The sequence below is a fragment of the Rhineura floridana genome, chromosome 2 (genome assembly GCF_030035675.1).
Source record: "Rhineura floridana isolate rRhiFlo1 chromosome 2, rRhiFlo1.hap2, whole genome shotgun sequence".
NCBI lineage: Eukaryota > Metazoa > Chordata > Lepidosauria > Squamata > Rhineuridae > Rhineura > Rhineura floridana.
In genome coordinates, this window is record NC_084481.1 from 94,255,160 (window position 1) to 94,275,325 (window position 20,166).

Consider the following 20,166-nt stretch of genomic DNA (forward strand, 5'->3'; position numbering starts at 1 on the left):
GGCTCTCGGGGTTGGAGTTTAGTGGTTTAAAACCTTCTTGTCTCAACCTTAGGAATAGGTGCAGTGCTAACCATAAAACCAGAGCTTCTCTGAGCATGTGCAGAGTGCTTTCCGCTCCTCACAAGAGGTCCCCATCCCTCCTGAGATTAGGAGGCAAAGCTTTCCTGTAAGGTGGCGTGACCTCCAGGCTCAAGTCCTTCTTCTGAGTGACCTCCCTGATCCCTCCACGCCTTCAGGCGAGCGAAGACTACGGTGGCGCAACAGGCTGGAGCTGGCGCGCAGAAGGCGCCACCCAAGGCGCTCTCGGGCTCCAATCAGGCGTCGGGGCGGAGTCGAGGCTGGAGTCGGCCACTTGACTGGCTCTTTCTGCGGGATGCTCGTGCTGCGGATCTTGCTGCTGAGCGCGCCGGCTAGGTGCTGAGGCTTTGGGGAGAGGGCACTGCCGCAGCTGTCTCTCGTGGCCAGCTCCCGCCTGAGCCAGGCGGACGCCTATGAGAGAAGCACGAGCGCCTCTTGAATCGGCGGGCGGGCATCGTCTTCTCCTGCTAGGGCAGGAGCCTTCGAAGCAGATGGACCCTCAGCTGCAGGAGGTGAGAGCGCCGCGGAGACGATCTTGACAGCACTGGCCCGCCCCCTTCCTTCTGGTCCGTTGACACTGGGACTCTTTTCTTTGCTCCTTCCTTAAGGCGTGGGAGCGGCCGGAGGGCACCTGGGCTCTCTTTCTACCTAGGCAGGAGCTGGCTGGCTGGTTACCCAAATAGGAGGGGTCTCTAGGTGTCCCAGCTGGACTCAGCTTGGCTGCCACCAAACAGCTGAGCGAGGCAACTGCCGAGGGGATCTCATTATGATCCAAGGAATTCTGGTTGAGCATCGAGGCTGGAGAGCGATTCCGAGGTAGTTTCTCCCATTTCAGATCCAAGGATCAGAGGAGGGGTCTATCCTGCCCATCAAAGGTGCAGGAGATGCGCCTAGTTTTCCCGACTATCCTCTGCTAGCGTGCCCCAATTACACTTAACCCTAGGCATTGATTTGCCTTTGAGAAGAAGAGGAAGGGTAAAGCTCCCGGGTAACCAGTAGCAGAAACTCTATCAGAAAGTAGAGGAAACGTCGTCCAGTGGTGATCTTGTACATTTAAGAAGCAAGAAATGATCTCTTTGCTAGACCGTGGTTATGGTTGTCAACTTTTTTTTTTTTGCCCTTGAATCGTTATTTTAAACTGATGGGTTGGGAAGAGCTGTGTGCTTCATCTCTGCACGGACCATGGCACACAGAGCCAGGACTCTGGCTTGTTGGCAGTGAACTGTGCGGAGGCTAGATAGAGCTAAGGGCCAGCTGTAGCTTGCCAGGCTCAGGTCTAAGAACACTTAATATAATGTGTAAAAGGTTGAATAAAAGAAATGTCAACTTTGGAGCAGGAGTTTAATTCTGGAAGGTGAAGGTATGAAACCAACTGGTTGCTATGGTTGCCCCTGCCCCAGAGATTTCCATCTTTAAGCCAGGAGGTTCAGTCTCTTGATGACAGATTGCTGAGCAAGCCTGTCCAGTGAAGTCAAGGGAGACTTTGGATCTTGACTTGTTGGGTTCTTGGGGGCTGATTTAGGACATTTGGGGGAGGGCATCTGATTCACTCCTTTGCTTTTGTGTGTGTGTGTGCGTCTTATTGTGTGAATGAGAGTTCCCCAACAGACCCATGAAATACAAAAGTCGCTCTGAAATATATGAGCCTGTTAGGGATTCTGTGTCTGTGTTACATTAGTAGATTTTGCCATATATGCTTTGTGTAGCATCCATGTCTCTGGCTCTCTGGGGAGAGGAGATGAAAGGGTATTGCCTTGATTGAAAGTGGCATTCAACTGCTGTTGTGTGTGTTTATAGAAGATGGTCACTTTATCCTTCTCCACAATGAGTACATTTGGGCTCTGTGCCCAAGGAATTCCCGTCAGTACAGCAGAAGAGGGCTGGTGAGTGTGTGAGTGTGTGTGCGTATGCGCATGCGCGTTCCCACATCTTTGTATCCTGGGTGCTGGTAGCCCCAGGAAAAAATTGGGGAAAGGAGGGTGCAGAGAGGGCAAAGTCAAAATATTTTGGGGACAGATGGACTTTGTACTGCCTGTTAGATTCTTGAAAGAGAAATAACTGTATTTTTCACATTAATCTTCCCAATATTTTTTCCAAAGTAAGTGGCTATGATGGAATTAGTTTTGAGTTAACTTTCAAGTAGGTATGTTTAGGATTCCAGCCTTATTTTGACTGCCAGTTTATGATTCAGTTATAAATTGTATGTCAAAGGGCATTTTCTTCAAATAACCACCAAAGACCCAGCAGCAGTGTGTGTGTGTGTCTGGGGGGACTGTTTGCCGGGGGGAGGGGACTTGCCTCACCTCTAGCTTTGCCTGCATGTATGGACAAGTCATGCTGTATTTGGGCTTGGTCTCTGTAACCCAAGACATTTACGTCCATGGGCTGTAGGCTACTGTTGCAGTTGCTAAGTCTCCGTCATGCTAGAGGAGCTGGTCTTTTGTGGCCCATCTTCAAGAGAAGGTCCCCAAACAAAGCCTTAGCTTGCCCTGACAATTGTAACCTGCATTCCCTCCGGTTTAGAAAGCTAAAGATGTATGGGCATGGGCAGATGCTGCGTTACTTTAGGAAAGGTTTATTGTGCATGCAAAAGAACTTCCTTTCTCAGGCCCAGAAGCTCTCAAGTGAACCAAGGGCTGATAGTGGCCTTGATGTGATGTGTGATGCCAGGTGCTGCACTGTCTGCTGGTCAGACGGGCTCATTGCCCTCTCCTGAAGCAGTGCTGGATGATGGAGCAGTAAATGTCTAGTTATGGTAGTCCTTTTTCTTTTTAGGATCATAGTGGGTAAGGGGGGCACAGTTGAGCTGTGCGAACCCAGGTGGCTGGGGGGGATTGTCGGGGTCTTTAGGCCACTTTGGCCTTTGGCTTTCCCCTTGACTGATGCTAGAGGCTTTCCCACCCTCTGTTAGTTTCTGGGCCATTAAACTCAGTGTCTGAGCTGTCCATGCATTAAGGGAACAGGAGCAGATAATGGGTTTAAGGGGCTCCATCTTGCCCCCACCCTTTCTTTTGTTTTCTATTTCTGAACAGATGTTTTTATGGATTCCCCCCCCCCCGCAGGCTGTGTCTGCTGTTCCCTCCCCCAATTTTCCTTGTACAGAATGTGGCTGGGCTTGCTGCCCCTTTCAACTGATTACCCTAATGCAGAGTGTCTGGTGCCTGGCTGTAATGGTAGGGAGCCCCATGAGCTCACAAAGGAGCATCTTGCCCTCTCAACCTTCTGCCTGCCACCCCCACCCCCCCGCCGCCAGTATAGAAAGGGCTTGAAGTACAGACGGAAGTGGCGCGAGGTTCCCAGCCTCAGAACAAAGTACCAGCCCTGCTTTTTACAACCTTGACAGTGGTTAGCACCATTTGACCTACACACACTCTCTTTCTTTCTTTCTGCCCAGGAGGAGCCTGGCTCTTTTGGGGAGATGCTGCAGGAACCAGGATTTTTCTCAGTAGTTCTCCAGCATCCTTGTGGCTCCTCTAGCGGGTCTGCTCCCACTTGAGGGTAGGCGGATGGCTTAAAAGGAAGTGTGTGGAACAGCTTAGAATACAGGAAGCTGCCTTATACTGAGTCACACCCGCTGGTCCATCTAGCACAGTGATTTCTGTGCTGACTGACAGGATGTCAAATGGAGGATGTTCCCAGCTGTACCTGGACACAAGCAGGGATTGGACCTGGGACCTTCCGCATGGAAAGCAGGTGCTCTGCTACTGGGCTACAGGCCTGATGGTAAAGGGTGAAAGTGGGGCAGAAATCAAGGGCAGTTTTTCAGGAGCATCTGCTCCAGATCTTACAGACTGATGCACATTTGAAAAGGAGGCCTTTGTGACTCCAGATTGCTCCTGTCCTCTGATCCGCTGCACTGGTCCCTGGAATTCTGGAGAATGTAGCATAGGCTCTACATCGGTTTTGCTCTGTCTCTCCCCCTCCCATTACAAGGAACATAATAAGTGCCCTTAACTGGAATGTCGAAGTGTGTGCAACACACTGCGATTACTTTTTGGATAGTGAAGGGCACTTTAGACATGGTTAGAGGCACTTTCCATGATTTATTTATGTATTTATTTTTATGTTTTCCAAGAATAAGGCCTGTTACTGAAACAGCTCCAGGGTCTGAGTCCTAGTACAAATTAACCAGGTTTGTTTCTTTGTTTTTAAACCATATCCAACTTTTCTGTTAAACAACTTTCTCTGCAAGTCTGTGGGCAGGAAGTGGGTAACACAGAGGATGTGATTCTCTGTCTGCCTTTTTGCGCTGTGGCTCTTTGGGATGAAGAGGGAGGTCTGGGTCAAGCTCTGTGAAGCTGCCCCTCTTTTGTCATCCATTTCTGGTTTGATGGTTGATCCAAAGCTGCGAGCAAAATCAAACCTAAAAACAATCATACACATTTTAAGAAAAACAATAAAAGAAATAAGATCAGCAGAAACAAGGCACAGTAGACAAAAGAACAACTAACCTTTTCAGAAGTGCTCTAAAGCAGAAGAGTTTGCTTTTAATCAGTAGTGTAGTGACTGATTCAGAAGTGCAGGGTCCCTTCATGATAGTCACATCACATCCCCTCACAGCCATGCCCCCTTTTCCACTTTCCATCATCTCCCTGTCATCTCGTGAGTCCACACTCCACTAAAAAAGATGTCCCTAGAACCCAATGAAAGGGGAGGCTGTGTGTTAGCTACTGAGAAGGGTCTTCTCAGTGGCTCACTCATCTCCTTTCACTCTGATTGGCTACAATCAGCATGAAAGGACAAGGACTTTTTTCAGTAGCTAACATGCTCCCTTTTCATGCTGATTGGCTCACACATAGGGACCTGGCTGGGACCCTGCTCCCAAAAAAGTCCTGGGTCTATGACCCCGGATGACTACACCCCTGCTTTTGATACAGTGCTGGAAGGCCAGGAAGGAGGTGGCCATTCCTCCCCGCCCCCCCAACCTGGAAGGAAATTCCAAACCATGTTGTGTGCAATGGTTGAAAAGGCGCTGTACCATGTATCCACCTACCTAACCTCCAAAAATGCAGAACATTTTTAGTCTTCCTGATGAGGTGTGCTTGGCGCCGATGTTGTTATCTTTTCGGCGCCAAGTTAAAACCTTCCTCTTTTCTCAGGCATTTTAGTTTTTTTTTAAGTATGTTTTAATTGATTTTAGATCTGTGGATTTTTACTTACGTGTTCCTCGCACTGAATTATAGGATTTTATTGTATATATTTATATTTTTTCTGTTGTACACCACCCAGAGAGCTATGCTAGTCGCGCGGTATAGAAATTTAACAAATAAAATAAATAAATAAATAGGACAGGAACTCAGCTGTAAGAGCTAGAAGGCTCCTATGGGAGAATATTAGAGATGAATGCAAATTCCAAAGGGAATGCTTCATTTGGGGAGAGGGAGGGGTAGAGTATGTATAGTGTGTGCTGCCTTGGATCCCTGAGGGAAAAGCCAATTTGATGTTGGCCTTGTGAGGATTTGTTCTTCTGTTTCTGGCTTGTGGTATATTGAAGGTCCAAGAGTTCTGAGTGGTTGCTCAAAATCTGTCAAGCTTTGCCCAAATAGCTTCTTGTGGAAAGTCTGAGAACAGCCATGAAATGGATGGGAGATGAGGGGAGGAAGCTGTCTGGGGCAGAAACAGGAGGACATGAGCTAGTAGGACATGTAGGCATGGGTCTGCTTTTATTTGAGGATTTAAAAAAAATGCACAAACAGCAACACCACTCAGAATTGGCTTGACGGCATTCCCAGTGGTGTTGTGGAAGTCCTGAGTGGCACAGAGCCCATTGTGCCACCATTTTAGTGCCTCTGCATGTACGGTGGGCAGAGTGGCCTGCTCCGGGGATGTCTGCCAGCAGGCGCAGGCACTTCCCCTTTCAGGGTTGAAAACCAGAGCAAATGTTGGAAGACTGCCTAGTTTTTTTCCCCCTCCTCTGATCTCTGAGAAGCCAAATCGTCCAAAGTGGGCTAGAATGAGATTTAGTCACCCTGGCCTACTTCCTTCTTGGACATGTAGCCAGGAGCAGTGGGGGGGGGGGGAAGAGAACTGCAGTTCTATGCAAGGAAGAATGTGGCTTGCATTTGCTGTGGAAGCTCCTGCACAGCTGGATTCACGTGTGTGTGTGTGTGTGTGTGTGTGTGTGTGTGTGTGAGAGAGAGAGAGAGAGGGGGGGGGAGGGTACGTGGGAGGGTCCAGAGGGAATTGTGACTATGATAATGTTTTGCCTGCATGGCTGTGGGCAGGAAGTGGGTAACACAGAGGTCGTGATTCTCTCTTTCTCTCCCTTTTTGTGCTGTAGCTCTTGGGGATGAACGGGGAGGCATGGGTCAAGGTCTGGGGAGCTGCTTCTCTGTTGTCATCCCATTCTGGTATTGGGTGGTTGATCCAGAGTTCGCCTGTGCTGAGCAGCTGCTGCAGACTGACAGTTTCTTCCTCTCCTTTTGGTAGTTCTTTGGTTGGTGGCTGCCCTACAAAGTACCATCATGTTTTCATGTCTTAAAACTCTGAAGTTCATTCAAACCTGAACCGAATAAAACCTGAACATGGTTTGGTTAGATTCTCTCTGATGTTCAGAGTATCTGCCTGCTCTGCATTGTGCTGCATTGCCTGATTGCCCTAAGGAATTGGAGCAAGTGAGATCTGATGCTTTGATGTTAAGGCAAGTGGGTTGTGCATGAGGGCTTTTGTTCTTAGGAGAAGCATTGATGAGAAGAGTGTCAAATCATTTGGGCCAATTGGAAGACTGCCTGCCATCTTCTGGCACCAGGCCTTCTGTCAGCTGTGAATGCCTATGCTGCTTGCTCTTTGCTTCCTCTACACATTCCAAAGCTTTGTGCCATGCTTAGCTATCTCCCTCTTCTCTGTGTGAAAATGCTGAGGAGCCAAATGGTTGCTTCTTCCTCATGCTCACCATCTTCCCAGTGCCTTTAGTTTGGTTGAGAAGATGGTGGAGCCTCAGGGATTGGGGTAGTCTGTGTCTAAAACCCCATTGTTGGCTCTTTTGGCTTCTGAACAAGTAACTTGCCATCATAGAAGGGAATATAGCTTGATCAAAAATCCTTGGTGAGAGATAGAGTGATTATCATGTGTGTATTACTGTAAACCAAATGTGATGCCCTCCAGATGTTTTGAACTACGACTCCCATCAGTCACAGCCAGCATGATCAATGGTCAAGAATGATGGGAGTAATAGTCCAGCAACATTTTGAGGGCACCATGTTGACTGTCCCTGCTGTGGACTATGAAATCATGAGGAGAGTGTGGCCCTGTATGTCTTTGGCTGGCCATTGTTGGTGTGAGATTGCTGAACCATATCTTAGTTTGATTCCACAAGACAATTCTTACTCATTTGCTTAGTACAGCTCTATCCTTGCTTCCAAAGAACATTAAGTTTTCCCCTCCCATTTTATTCTGACAACAACCCTGCAAGGTAGTGTAGGCTAAGAGAGAGTGATAGGCCCAAGGTCACCAAGTGAGTTGTATGGCTAAGGATCTCCCTGATCCCAGTCAGCATTAGCCACTGCATTACACTTGATCTGAATTCTTATGTTCAAGACTCACACCTTTCAAGATATACAGTAGGGGAGATCAAATGGGCCAGAAATAAAAGCCTTAAGAATGGTGATCGAAGAGTGACCATTATGGTCACTTAAAGGATATTAAGGTTGAGAGGGAGGCATACAGTGTGATCAGCTGAGTAATCACACTTGCCTTCAGAAGTTGGTGTACTAAGTTACAGCCTAAGGTTGGGTGCTGTTGTGCTCAGGTCCTCCTTGTGAGCTTCCCACAGGCATCTGGTTGGCCACTGTGAGAACATGATACTGGGCTAGATGGGCCACATGTGTATGTTCATTACTGTGTGCAACATCAAAATTTCCCTGTGTAAAATGCTCATTATGGATCATAAGAGAGATCTTTCATATTGCCAGACACCAGCTCATACACAAATTCAGTGGCAAGTCGATGAGTGTTGAGTGTTTGGCTGGTGAGACATGAAGTGATGCACACACAAGTGAATCAGCCCCTAAGAATTTCTGACCTCCCACTTTTTTCTTTTCTTTTTTTAAGGACTTCAATGTGTCATTATATTTCCATTCATATAAGAAATATCACTTCAAGAACTCAGGGTAGATGTTCAGGAATGCTTTTTTAAAAAATGTCACTTATTCTTCCACTGCATTGCTTTCTGTGCCCACCTCTGTCTGTTGGCCAGTGACCCAAAACCAAATGCTGTATACTCACTTGGGTTAATTGCAAGGTGGGGTAGTACTTCAAGTTATACACTGTGAATCCAACAGCATCACATTATTGACACACAATTAGCAGTTATGGTGGAGCACAGTTTAGGTTAGGATGAGCCCACTGGCAGCACAGGAGCTCACACTGACCTCGAGTGGCATCCCACTATACAGAGCCCCTGATCCTCAAGATGCCCTCCCCTCTCATTATTATGCACTTCCTGAGTCACTCTCTCCAAGGCAACCCAGCTTAAGCCTTGTTCAGACCCTTCTTCAATTCTCTCCCCTACCAGTGTGAGGAACATCAGAGGCTTTGCCAGAGTTCAAGAAACAGAACTGAGATGCTGAGTTGCATAAGGGGGAGATTCTAATGGAGTCTCTGTTGCTGTTCACAATGAAGAGGGGTATAAAGAGCCCTTGGCCTGTGTCTTGGAGTAAGATTCTGAAGTGTTATCAGTGGGAGACAACATAAGAAGAGCCCTGCTAGATCAGACCAGTGGTCCATCTAGTCCAGCATCCTATTCTCACAGTAGCCAACCAGATACCTATGGGAAGCCTGAGAATTTTGCCAGAGCCACTGTTGTTGCTCACATTGGCAAGGAGAGGGTTAAGGAGCCCCTTGTCTGTATTTTGAAGTGTGAATGGACCTCAAAAGTTTGTAGCCATCCAGGGGTCTAGGTCCCTTGTAGTGCTAGAATTTTGTCAGTTCTTACTGCCTACCTTCACCTCACATACACATCTGGATTATTTCCATCTTTGGGACAGGGGTGGGCAGGTTCCTTTCCAACGTATATTGTGTTCATTTGCTTTTGATTTCTGTTTTACCGTTTAGAGAGTCCCAGTGTTTGAATTTTGTCAAGGTCATTCTTGAATTTCATTCCTGTCCTCTTCTAGCATTCTTGTTCCCTGGGGACAAGCGGGGGAATGAACCTCGCTTCTATTCTTAGGCGAGGCAGAAAGGAGAAGCCAACAAATCATGAACCTGTTAGCTTGACTTTGGTTCCAGCGTTTTGTTAGAACCAATCGTAAAATCATCAGTCTTGAGGATAGAGCAGATGGAACCCTGGAGGATAGAGTGGCGTTTAAAAAAACAGCTGGCGTGGATCTAACAAGAACTGTTGTGCCTCCACCCCTTTTGAAAATGTGACTGGTCTGATCTATGTGCAGAGATTGGAGAGGGATACAGTTTGCAAATGCACCTTGCCTTCAGGAAGGCACTTTGGCACAGCTCCATGTAATGTGCTCACACAGAAGCTCAGAAATGCATGGCTGCCTAACAGCAGCTTCACTGAGCCCACATGTACCTGCAGAAAAGCACACTGTTAATGCTTAGCATTCTAATGGCTTGCTATAAAAAATAACAGCCAAAACATTCACCTAAATCGTATTTTGTTGTGCCCAGAGCAAACGCGATTGTGATGGTGCGTGGCTCAAATGCTGCACACAGATGCATCTTCGCCCTATCTTACTAGGATGGCACAACAGAGAGAGTGAACTCTTGGAACGATGAATGCCCCATAAGATCAAAGTCAAAATGCTCTCCTGTCATTGTAATAGATGGAGAAAAGTGCATACTATAGTGGTTGACTGGTGCATTGCCGAAGAAAGAGGATGAAAGGGGGTCCTCGATATGATTTAAGGCACATCCACAATTTTTAACCAAACATGGTGGATTCATGCAAAGCTCCTTGACATGTCAGTGTAGCAAAGGAACACCTCAATCTCTCAGCAGAACCCAAAGGCAGTACTATAGAAACACAATGCAAATTTAAATGATAAAAGTCCAGTGAGCTGAATTATGAGACCTTGGTTGTTTTCCATATAAATAAATGTCTTTTTGGATCTAGAAATATGGTTGCACTTTAACCAATGTACTTTCAGTCAAACACATTCCTGTTTTCCTATATTTATGTCATGCTTGTGTAGTCCATTAGCTATTTGTATGGCTCAGAAAGATTCAGATACAATTCCTTTTAGCAAGTGTGTGTGTGGGAAGCTTAAGCTGAACAAAATTGGAATAAAAGACCTAGATATCTGAAGTGGACAAAAATAATTCTGTAACATCTGCAGTGGGATTTGACCCAAATCTGACAAACATTATTTTAAAAAAGGGAGGGGGAACTTTGAGTAGACTATTGATTAAAGTGCTGACATTCTTTTGCTTTTGTGTTACTAAAGGAAAGACCAAAGCCAGTCATAAAGAGATGCTTTAAAAAATGCAAAGCTAGGAAGCTGTGTAGTCTTAATACTTCCATTGGCTTTCAAGCTGAAAAATAGTTGTTAAATGTTTCAAGTGTTCGGAAATCTCTCTCTCTTTAAAAAAATGCCTCATGCTTGAGATGTGGCCAAGTGGGCTGGTTAGTGCAAACCCTGATGTTGGTGATGCCTTCAGTGGCTGATCAAAAGGCATGAATGCCTGGTTTCTGTCACAAACCAGCTGAAACATCCCCACTCAGGCAGTGTCTTAAGGTGACTTGATATGCACAGTTCTAGGAGAAGGATGTGACGGGTGGCATCATCCGCTATAGCGCCAACCCTATAGGGTAGTCTGGTAGCAGTGGGTGTTCCATCTTATTTCTCTTTCTCTGTTAGCCCCCACCCATGTATGTGTTACCTAGGGCGAGAGACACATGATTCCCACTGCATTTCAGGCCACCTTCCTTCTGGGTTTTCCAGGCACTGTAACAACTAGTAGCATAGCCCAAACAGTCTGGGCAATGTGGAGGGCACAACCAGGTCTCAAGTGTGTCTAGAAACCAGTACAACACAGAAATCCAATTCAGAAATCTTTTCAAAAGGAGTATATAAAATACTGTGGAAATATGAAGGAGCAGCAAGTATGCAGGTCACAATGGAAATGAAACCCTATTCCAGAATAGTGATCTAATACTAGGCCAAACTAACCTAACAAAACATGCTCATGGTCATCAGATGCAAGTTGTGGTGGGGGAGCAAGAGAGGCAAAGAAGGTTGACAGCAGTCCCCTATTAAAGGGCCCTTGACCCAGGTGGGCTCTTATTGACAGGTGGCTTTCTCCAGTTAATAGAATAAGTGCCACATAGCCAGGAAAATGGCCAGGGGCTAGAGCAGCGTTACCCAGCCTTTTTTGACCCAATGCCCCTTTGCAAAATCTTTTTGTGCCCAACGCCCCCCTCAGATTAAGTATATGCCAATGCTTCCTATTCTTCCCTTAAAATATGAGTAATGCAGAAAAGGTATTTTCAATGATTATTACTGATTGTTTTTGTCATGCCTTTTTATTGCACTTAGATTACACATTGAATTCTTAGTATGATTTATTAATATACATACATAGTTACACGCAAGAAACAAATTGCAGATATAGGAGTTGTTTCTTATTTCACAAATCCTAAAAACATAAGCAAAAACTAATTAAGTCCACACAGTATGAACCAATAGAATACACTGTGTTACTTAACAACAAACTCATTCAGTTTACCGGCATTGTTTCGTTAAACAAGTTCATTTAAACATCACAGAAACAACAGGTAGTGAGTGTGTCCCATTCCTGAAGAAAACCAGCGAATAACTGACTGTCTGCATCACCCGTTTGCACATGGCACTCATCCGTTGGAAGAATGCGCCCTCCACCAATAGACCCAGCTTATCAAACACTCTCTCGTGACTGGTTCCAACATCCCTCAAGACAGCATCGGAACATTACCTAGTGCCGGAGCGTGGCTAATATCCCCATTCCTTGATATGACACTGGCCGCTATTCAGAATTTCTTTACTAAAGAGCACACACTATTTCCATGTTATTTCCATGGAATTGAGACTATTAAATACATTCTAACTGGGGACAAAACAGTTTAAAAATTAATGATTTGTATATTAAATAAAATTAAAATGAAATGCTTCAACTGTCGCATCAGACCGCCAAATGTCAACGCCCCCCTAATGAACCCAAACGCCCCCCTAAAGTTTGTAGTCACGCCAATGCCCCCTTGAAAGGCTGTAACACCCCCCCAGGGGGGCACTATCGCCCACGTTGGGAATCGCTGGGCTAGAGGATGAAACAAGGAAGGTGGCAATGACAGAGTTGTCAGAGTTTTAGACAGCAGCCTTTCTTCAGAGTGTGTAGTGAAATTTGGTGGGAGCAACCCTGACCTCCCCACCTGGACAGAATGGAGGACAAGAGACACTGGGCAATTGTAAAGTGACAGGTTCTGGGTGGGTAGGAAGGAGAGCAGAACTGTGCCACACAGGCTACCCAGGTTTCATCTTGTCACTTAAGCTAAGCTAACAATTGTTGTCTTTAGCACATACTGAACTTCATGTAGGTAATATTACCTAATTTATAAGCAAGGAGTATCTGGAAGTGGCACAGTGTCTAAACACCTATGCTTAATAGAGAAGCAGACAATTTTGCAGGAGGGCAGAGCTTCTTGAATAACTCCTGGCAAAACAATGAGTATTCTTAAACAAGGCTTATTTGGGGAAAATGGAAAAGCACATAAAGTATGGTACATAAAAAAAGGAAAGCTTAAACAGCATGCTTAGTAAATTGACCTTCAACCTGGTATCCTCCAGATGTTTTGGAGTACAGCTCCCATCAGCCTCATGCAGTATGGCCAATGATCAGGGATAATGGGAGCTGTAGTCCAAAACATCTGGAGGACACCAGGTTGAGGATATATAGGTACAGAAAACAGGATACTATGTTTTAACACCAGCAGTAGTTCCTTCACTTCATGCAGGCCTTTCTGTCTGCATGGTGAATTTCTAAGCAGCTGTAGTAATCAGGAATAGAATCACTCTGGCTACATCCTTGAGAGTCAGGGTATAACCCTTTTATGATTCCCCCCCCCCCCGGAATCTTTGTAGATGATGTTACAGCCCAATGTGATTCAGAGCCAATCTCAATGTGCTTGTTCGTATGTCACATTAGATTCATATTTAATTGGCTATGGAAATTTGAACCTCAATCTAGCAGGCCTGGAAGGAATAGCTGGGATCACTGTATCCGCAGCCTTCATCCTGGAGTGTCTGTATCAAGGGATGCTGTATTGAACAGATGCTGATCAAAGATACAATTTTAAATGACTCCTCATATTCTGAAGATTGACACTTCAGTGTTAGCAGGCAAAATGAGGCATATAGTCAAAATGGAAACAGTTTGGGTCATAGAATACAAATTTTATGGACGTCTGTATAATAATGCCCATTCAAATATGCATGCACTTCTAGCCTCTTAATTATGTAATGCTTGTAGTACTGTCCAAGTGACCAGTCTGAGCTTGTGCACTGGGGCATTTGGATCACTGCAGCAAATCCCCCACCTGTTCAGTTGGTTGCATGGGTATATCCTATGTGTGTACAAACTGTACACATGTAGGCTTTATGTGCATGATGAGGGACCGTACAAAGCAACCAATCAAATGTGTGTAAGATGGAGAGGGGCTTGCCACCATGATCCCATTCACTCTCTTCATTCTATTCTGATTGGTCATGTGGACAGTGCTATTTGCATGAACTGACTTGGGCATCAGGTGATGCCTGATAAACATTCACATTCTGTCTGTATTATTTGATGCCTGTAATGACTCATTCACAAATGTAGGTCATCAGTTGATGTGGAGATAAGCAATACACATTCACATGTAAACCAGCTTTAAAACATATCTGGTTCTATATTGGCGCAGCTCAGCAGCCAAAGACACTATCAACACGCAGTAGCTGGAAGGGCATCTGTTGGGCAAGGAGTGAGCTGCCGTCTAGAACTGCATTTATACCATACATTTATTCCACTATTATTCCTGGGAATCCTGGGAAGTATAGTTTGTGAAGGCTGCTGAGAGATGTTAGGAGACTGCTGTTCCCCTCACAGGGCTACAATTCTCAGCGTTCTCAGGAAAGAGGGGCTGACTGTTAAACCACTCTAGCAGTAGTCTACATAGGTGAAAGCAAATACCTTTTTCTGGTTATTGGAGATCTGTAAATGTTCCACCAGTGAAAACCAGAAGGAGAAACTGCTTGGCGTAGCACAGGATAAAAATTAAAATTCTGCTTATGGTTTACCTGCCACAGGCCTGTACGAAAGTGGCATCAAGCACTGGTCTTGGTGTCAAATACCACACTGCTGTGTGTAGTTTCTACTGTCATGGTTATCAAGGGAATTTGGATCTTGGAAGCAATTTTAGCCTGTCTTACCAGACCTTTGTGTACATTAAGCTGAATTCTCACCTCTGCTGGATTGTGAAAAGGAAGAGTTCAAGGGCAGCCATCAGTCTAGAGAACTCATCTCCAAACAGGTTACCTCTCCTGCAATCTGCTCATCAGAGAATTTGTGTATATATAAGAAGATGACAATGATTTTACTTTGATTTTGTTGATAGTGACCCCATGCGACATGCTGTCACTCTAGATAACAGCGATCAGGGCATTTGCAAGTAATTGCCATGAGGTGACTGCATAGATGTTGGTGTGTGTGTGTTGAGAGACAGCAAGAGCATACAATTGCGGAGTTTGTGTGGAGGCAGAGTAGAATTTAATGTTGGAAGGAAACCTGAATGCTCACTCTTCCCTTTCAAGCAAAAACTCCCCAGTTCTTTGCTCCAGCACACCTCATTGCCTTGACGCACAAAGAACATGCATTGGGACTCAACAAGGTGCAAACACTGGTCGATTTGGGCAGAAGTGGGACATACAGGTTCTCCCTCTGCACTTTAGGATCTCAGGAATGGGAACACTCAGCAGTTTCCCCATGTTGCTCTTTATGGGAAGAGTGGATGGCAGCAGCTGCTGCTGCAGCTGAGGATACTTTTAAATCAGCAGAGCAGGGTGCTCAAAATTAATCTAAAGGCATTGCTTGATTCCTGTTCCCTGGGGTAGCAAGTCTCCAGCTAGATCTCTCTGCCTGTGACCTTGCCTGGATTTGCAAGCTAAGCACAGCTGAGGGGAGTGGGTGGGTCTCCATGCTGCAGGGGAGACCTCCAAGAAAGGAAGGATGGTGTCAGCTGGTTCGCCCCGACCTGCAGCCATTGATGCCTCAGCCCAACTTTATCATCTCCCTTGTTATTTCCTTATTACTTGCTGACAGGGCAGCCTCCCTGTTTCATATCGCTCACTTGAGGCAGGTATGTTGTCTCATTCTTGACTTTTATTTTATTCTGAAGCAAGTATGTGATCACGCGATTGGCAAACTGGGAAAAACTACAGTCCCACCTCGCACCCCAGCCTTCTGCCATGCAAAAATGGCCATACATTTGGCACTGGCAGAGAGATGAGCAGGATAATTTGTGCTTAGCATACTGACTGTCACATAAACCTAGCTGCATGGTAGTATCACGTGTATAATTATGATAGGTTGTATATAATGTGAGCAGAACAGTAGATTCAGCTGCAAACATGTAAATAGATAAAGTCTACCCAGAAAATGCTAAAATAAGAGTACCTCAACTCGTGAAGATACTCTGTAAAAATGTAAAAGGACAGACAGAGCTAACATTTAAAGAAATGTAGCTACAGAAACTGAAAATAAAGGTGAATCTGAGGAAAGTCATGAACTTGTATACAGAGATTTACTACTGCTATCTTCATCATCATGATTTCAAGGGTTCTTAGTGTGACCCATTCTTGCTGTACCAGTGGAATACCAAACTGGTTTCAGCATAAATCTTATTAATAAAATTCTGGTCTAATAACAGGCAGATGTATCCACACACAAAAATGAGTGTTGTAATGGACAATGAGACAGTTCTGACTATTGCATCCCCCCCCGAGAAAGAAAAAGTTGCTGTAGAGAGCTGTACAAGCCATTCCCCCCCAATAAAATATTGCAGTGCTTATAAAATGCAATATTCATAAAACCCACCAATGGATAAAAACTGTACATTCATTACCACTTTTCCTCCTGCAGGGTTCTAAATTTGTGTTTCCAAGGGCATCCTGTTATTGAAAAATTGATAACTTAAGAAGTCTCCTACGTCTTTACATTACTCCCTTTGAGCTTATAATGACCCTAACTTTAAACATCTAGCTAGCCCTTACTTCTAAAGCTTCCCATCTCGCTAGCCCTTACTTCTAAAGCTTCCCATCTCCTGCCACTGCCTCTTCCCTTATATCCCTCCTTTCACTTTCCATTTTGCAGAAGGTCATCATCCTGATCCACTCACCAAGCTGCTTTCTCTGGTCATCTCCTGACCATGGTCCATGCTCTCTTTTGTCACTATTATTGCTTTGAATGGTGCTCCTGAGTCAGTTCCTAGCTGGGATCTTAGGGAGCATTCTTGGTGTTGAGTGAGATAGCAGGTCTCCATCGTAAGAAGGAACAGATGTGTGTTGCGGTTTGGAAATGGTATTACTTGTAAATTGTAGTTGTTGGCTGTTCTAGTGGAGAAGACAAGTTGCTAGTGGTGGGTGTGGATGATCAGGCTATGGAAGAAGGAAAGCACATTGCTGTTTGTGAAGTATCAATGAAAGTCTCCACCCAGGTTCCACTTAGCGTGGCCTCCCTTTGTGAAAGCCATTATTGATTCCCTCCTCTCCACACCTTCCTCAGGGACTGATCAGATAACCTCTTTTGTCTTGTGGGTCTAGTGGATGCTGTTCCCTCTGGCAGTGCTCTTGCTCCTGCTTCCATTAGCTAATTTCTGTTTATATGTATCCATCACTTATTCATGATTCTTTGGATCAATCAGAAGATGCATTTGTTGAAACCTGATTCGAGCCTTATCTGGAGGCTGTGGGCCTCCCCGAATGCTGAGGCCAGGAGTGTAGGCTACCTGTCTTGATAAAAGGCTTGGAACATGGCCATTGAACCACAGGGCAGGATCCTGATTCTTAGCTCTTTGTGGGCACAACCCAACCAGAAGGTATAAAAATATCTCTCCCCCAAAAGATACACCGTTATACTCAGACTATCAAATTTGTGCTTCTTAAGGCGGTAGGATCTATCTCCTCTTCAAATATAAGATTTTTTTTAAGCTTTTAAAAAAATGTTTTTAACATTGTTTTGTTTTAATGTATTTTAAGGTCTTTTTATGATGTTTTGGGGTGTTTTTGGCATTTCTGTTTGCTGCCCTGGGCTCCTGCTGGGAGGAAGGGCGGGATCTAAATCAAATAATAAATAAATAAATAATCTACTCCCAGATGAATCTTGTATTATACATCTTCTACCATGGAGGAAGAGTGAGGGACCATACATCACTGGTAGAGCATATGCTTTGCATGCAGAACATCCCAGATTTAATCCCTGATGTTTCTGATTAAAAGAATTAAGCAGCAGATGATGGGTGCTATCTGAGCCCTGGAGAGCCTCTACCAGCCTGAGTAGCTGATACTGATGCAAGGCAGCTCTTTATGTCTGAGTAACTGTATCCTGATTTGTCAACTTGTTATCACGACTTAACATGTCTTAGCAAATAATACAAAACTCACCATTAAAACATGATGCCAAAAAAAAAAAGACATAGAGAGCAGCCTTCCCAAAAACCTCTAAAGTCACAAGCCAGAACCCAAAACAAGAACATAAGAAGAGCCTGCTGGATCAGGCCAGTGGCCCATCTAGTCCAGCATCCTGTTCCCACAGTGGACAACCAGATGCCCATGGGAAGCCCACAAGCAGGACCTGAGTGCAAAAAGCACTCTCACTTTCTGTGGTTTCCAGCAACTAGCATTTGGAAGCATACTGCCTCAGCCTATGGAGGCAGAGCATAGCCATCATGGCTCATAGCCACTGATAGCCTTATCCGTCCTCCATGAATTTGTCTAATCCTCTTTCAAAGCCATTCAAGTTGGTGACCATCACTACTTCTTGTGGGAACGAATTCCAACAAGATGAACTATGCGCTATGTGAAGAAGCACGTTCTTTTGTCTGTCCTGAATCTTCCAACATTCAGCTTCATTGGATGGCCATGAGTTATGAGAAAGTGGATAGATAAAGGTTTTTCTCCCTTTCTCCATGCTGTGCATAATTTTATACACTTCTGTCATACCATCTCTGACTTGCCTTTTCTCTAAACTGAAAAGCCCAAATGCTGCAACCTTTCCTCATAGGGGAGTTGCTACATCCCGCTGATCATTTTGGTTGCCCTTTCTGAACCTTTTCAGGTAACCTTTCTCTATGAACCTTCCCCTATGAAGACCATTCTTCTGATGGAAAATTCAGTGCGTTATCTGTTGTAGAGATTAAGCTGACACATTTTTACCTCTGAGTCAGGATCCCATGAAACTCTAGAATTTTGCAAGACCTTGAGGTGGCTTCAGGAGAGGTGCCTGTGGCACATCTTGTCACACAGCTCATCTGTGACCAAGAACAAACATGAGTTAAATCACCCTGGAGAGGCATAAAGCAAGCAGGCTGCGGTAGCTTACGAAGTAGCATCCTGGCTCTCGGCCAGGCCCCTCACCGAGTCTGCCCCTCTGCTGATAACTGCAGCAGTTTTTTCAATCAACCCTTCCTCTGTAGGTTTCCCTTAAACTAGGCTGGCTCTTCTTTCCTCATGCTGGGATCTCTTTAGAAGTGGCTCAGAGTGAGGCCATGACTGTAGTGTTGATATTCATCATGTTGCATATTCAATCTCCTTGCTAGACTTGGGGGAAAAATCTTGTAAAGAGATTCATGTGTAGGTCATATTCTCTCCCTGTAACAGTTCTTTGATGCCAAGCATTTCAGTGGTGATTTGGAGTGGAGAAAGGGGGGGCAGGGGTATCTCTGGTTGCTGCATCTCTGCTTCAAATTGCCCCCGTGAGTCACTTTTTCTCTGGTGGGGTGGTAAACATACTATTGCAAAACTGTTAAAACTTCTGGAATACCTTTCAGAGTTTGGAATTTATTTTCTTATAGCTTGTTCTGGTTTTGCACATTGGGCTTACAATAAATACTTATGGCTACTGCTGTAGTTATGTCTGACCTCCCTAGAAAGAGCAAAAACCCTGCCCCTCATATGTGACCTGAGAACAGAGAGGGATGTTTGCCATTTTGATTAGCAACAAATTAGGAACCACATTTCTGAGTGTATATATCGAGTGGGGCCTAGTCAGGGAAAGCCCCCAATTTGGTTTGTTTTTCCCCACTTTGGTCTTGTTTCCCAGATGCTTTCTGAAGTATTTCTGCTCAGTTTCCTCCTTTCAAGAAGACAGTAATACATATGCTTTTTTTAAAAAAAGAAGATTCTGGGGGGTGGGCATTTAGTGGAGACCAGCTGTCTTTGTGGGGAGGAGACAGCTGGTCCACTTGGGACCTCTTTGCACAGCTTCTCTTTTCTACACCTGGTTAATCCTCAGTTGTCCTTGGCCAAGCAGAGGTCTGTGTTATGTGTGGGAAAGTGTATTGTCGTGAACTGGTGGGACATGTTGCAACTGGCAGCAATTTCCATAATTGTCACAGTGCTTTTCCCAGTCACTGTGATCGCAAGAATCATTGCTGGCATTGCCCATTGACATTATATGTTTCTCCACACAAGTGTGTGCCTGAGTATGTTCCATACAAGGCTGCCTGTAGGAAGATGGTTGCATCAAGGAGGTCATAGTGGCCTCCTTTTTAGCCTTGCCCAAGACCCTATGAAAGGGAACAAACTGTGCAGAGACAATTCAAAACTGAGTGAAGCTTTGAGCCTGGATTTCGCTATTGATATGAAGGCCTGGAAAAAAACTGGGAAAATGGGAGAAGGATGGTTTTTTTTCCAGGGAACAGAAAAATGTGTGTCCTCCATTTTTCCATTTTTTTCCTGGGCCTTCATATCTCTAGCCTAGGCCCAACATTAGCCACAGCTCTGTGAACCTAAGAGATGCAACTGGGCAATGGGAAGGGCTATAGCTCAGGGGTAGAGCATATTCCTTACATGCAGAAGGTCTGAGGTTCAACCATGGCATCTTCATGTAGGACTGGAAATGTTCCTTGTC

At 45.1% G+C, this 20,166-nt stretch overlaps 1 protein-coding gene across 1 annotated transcript in view; it reads left to right on the forward strand.

Annotated features, from left to right (window-relative positions):
- Positions 1–333: 333 nt before the first annotated feature.
- The window catches only part of LOC133376735 (unconventional myosin-X-like), a 117,167-nt gene continuing 97,334 nt past the window's right edge, over positions 334–20,166 (forward strand). Inside the window, exon 1 of the mRNA XM_061609438.1 lies at positions 334–590. Within this exon, the coding sequence (XP_061465422.1) occupies positions 492–590 (99 nt within the window). The 5' untranslated portion in view covers positions 334–491. The remainder of the gene's footprint in view (positions 591–20,166) is intronic.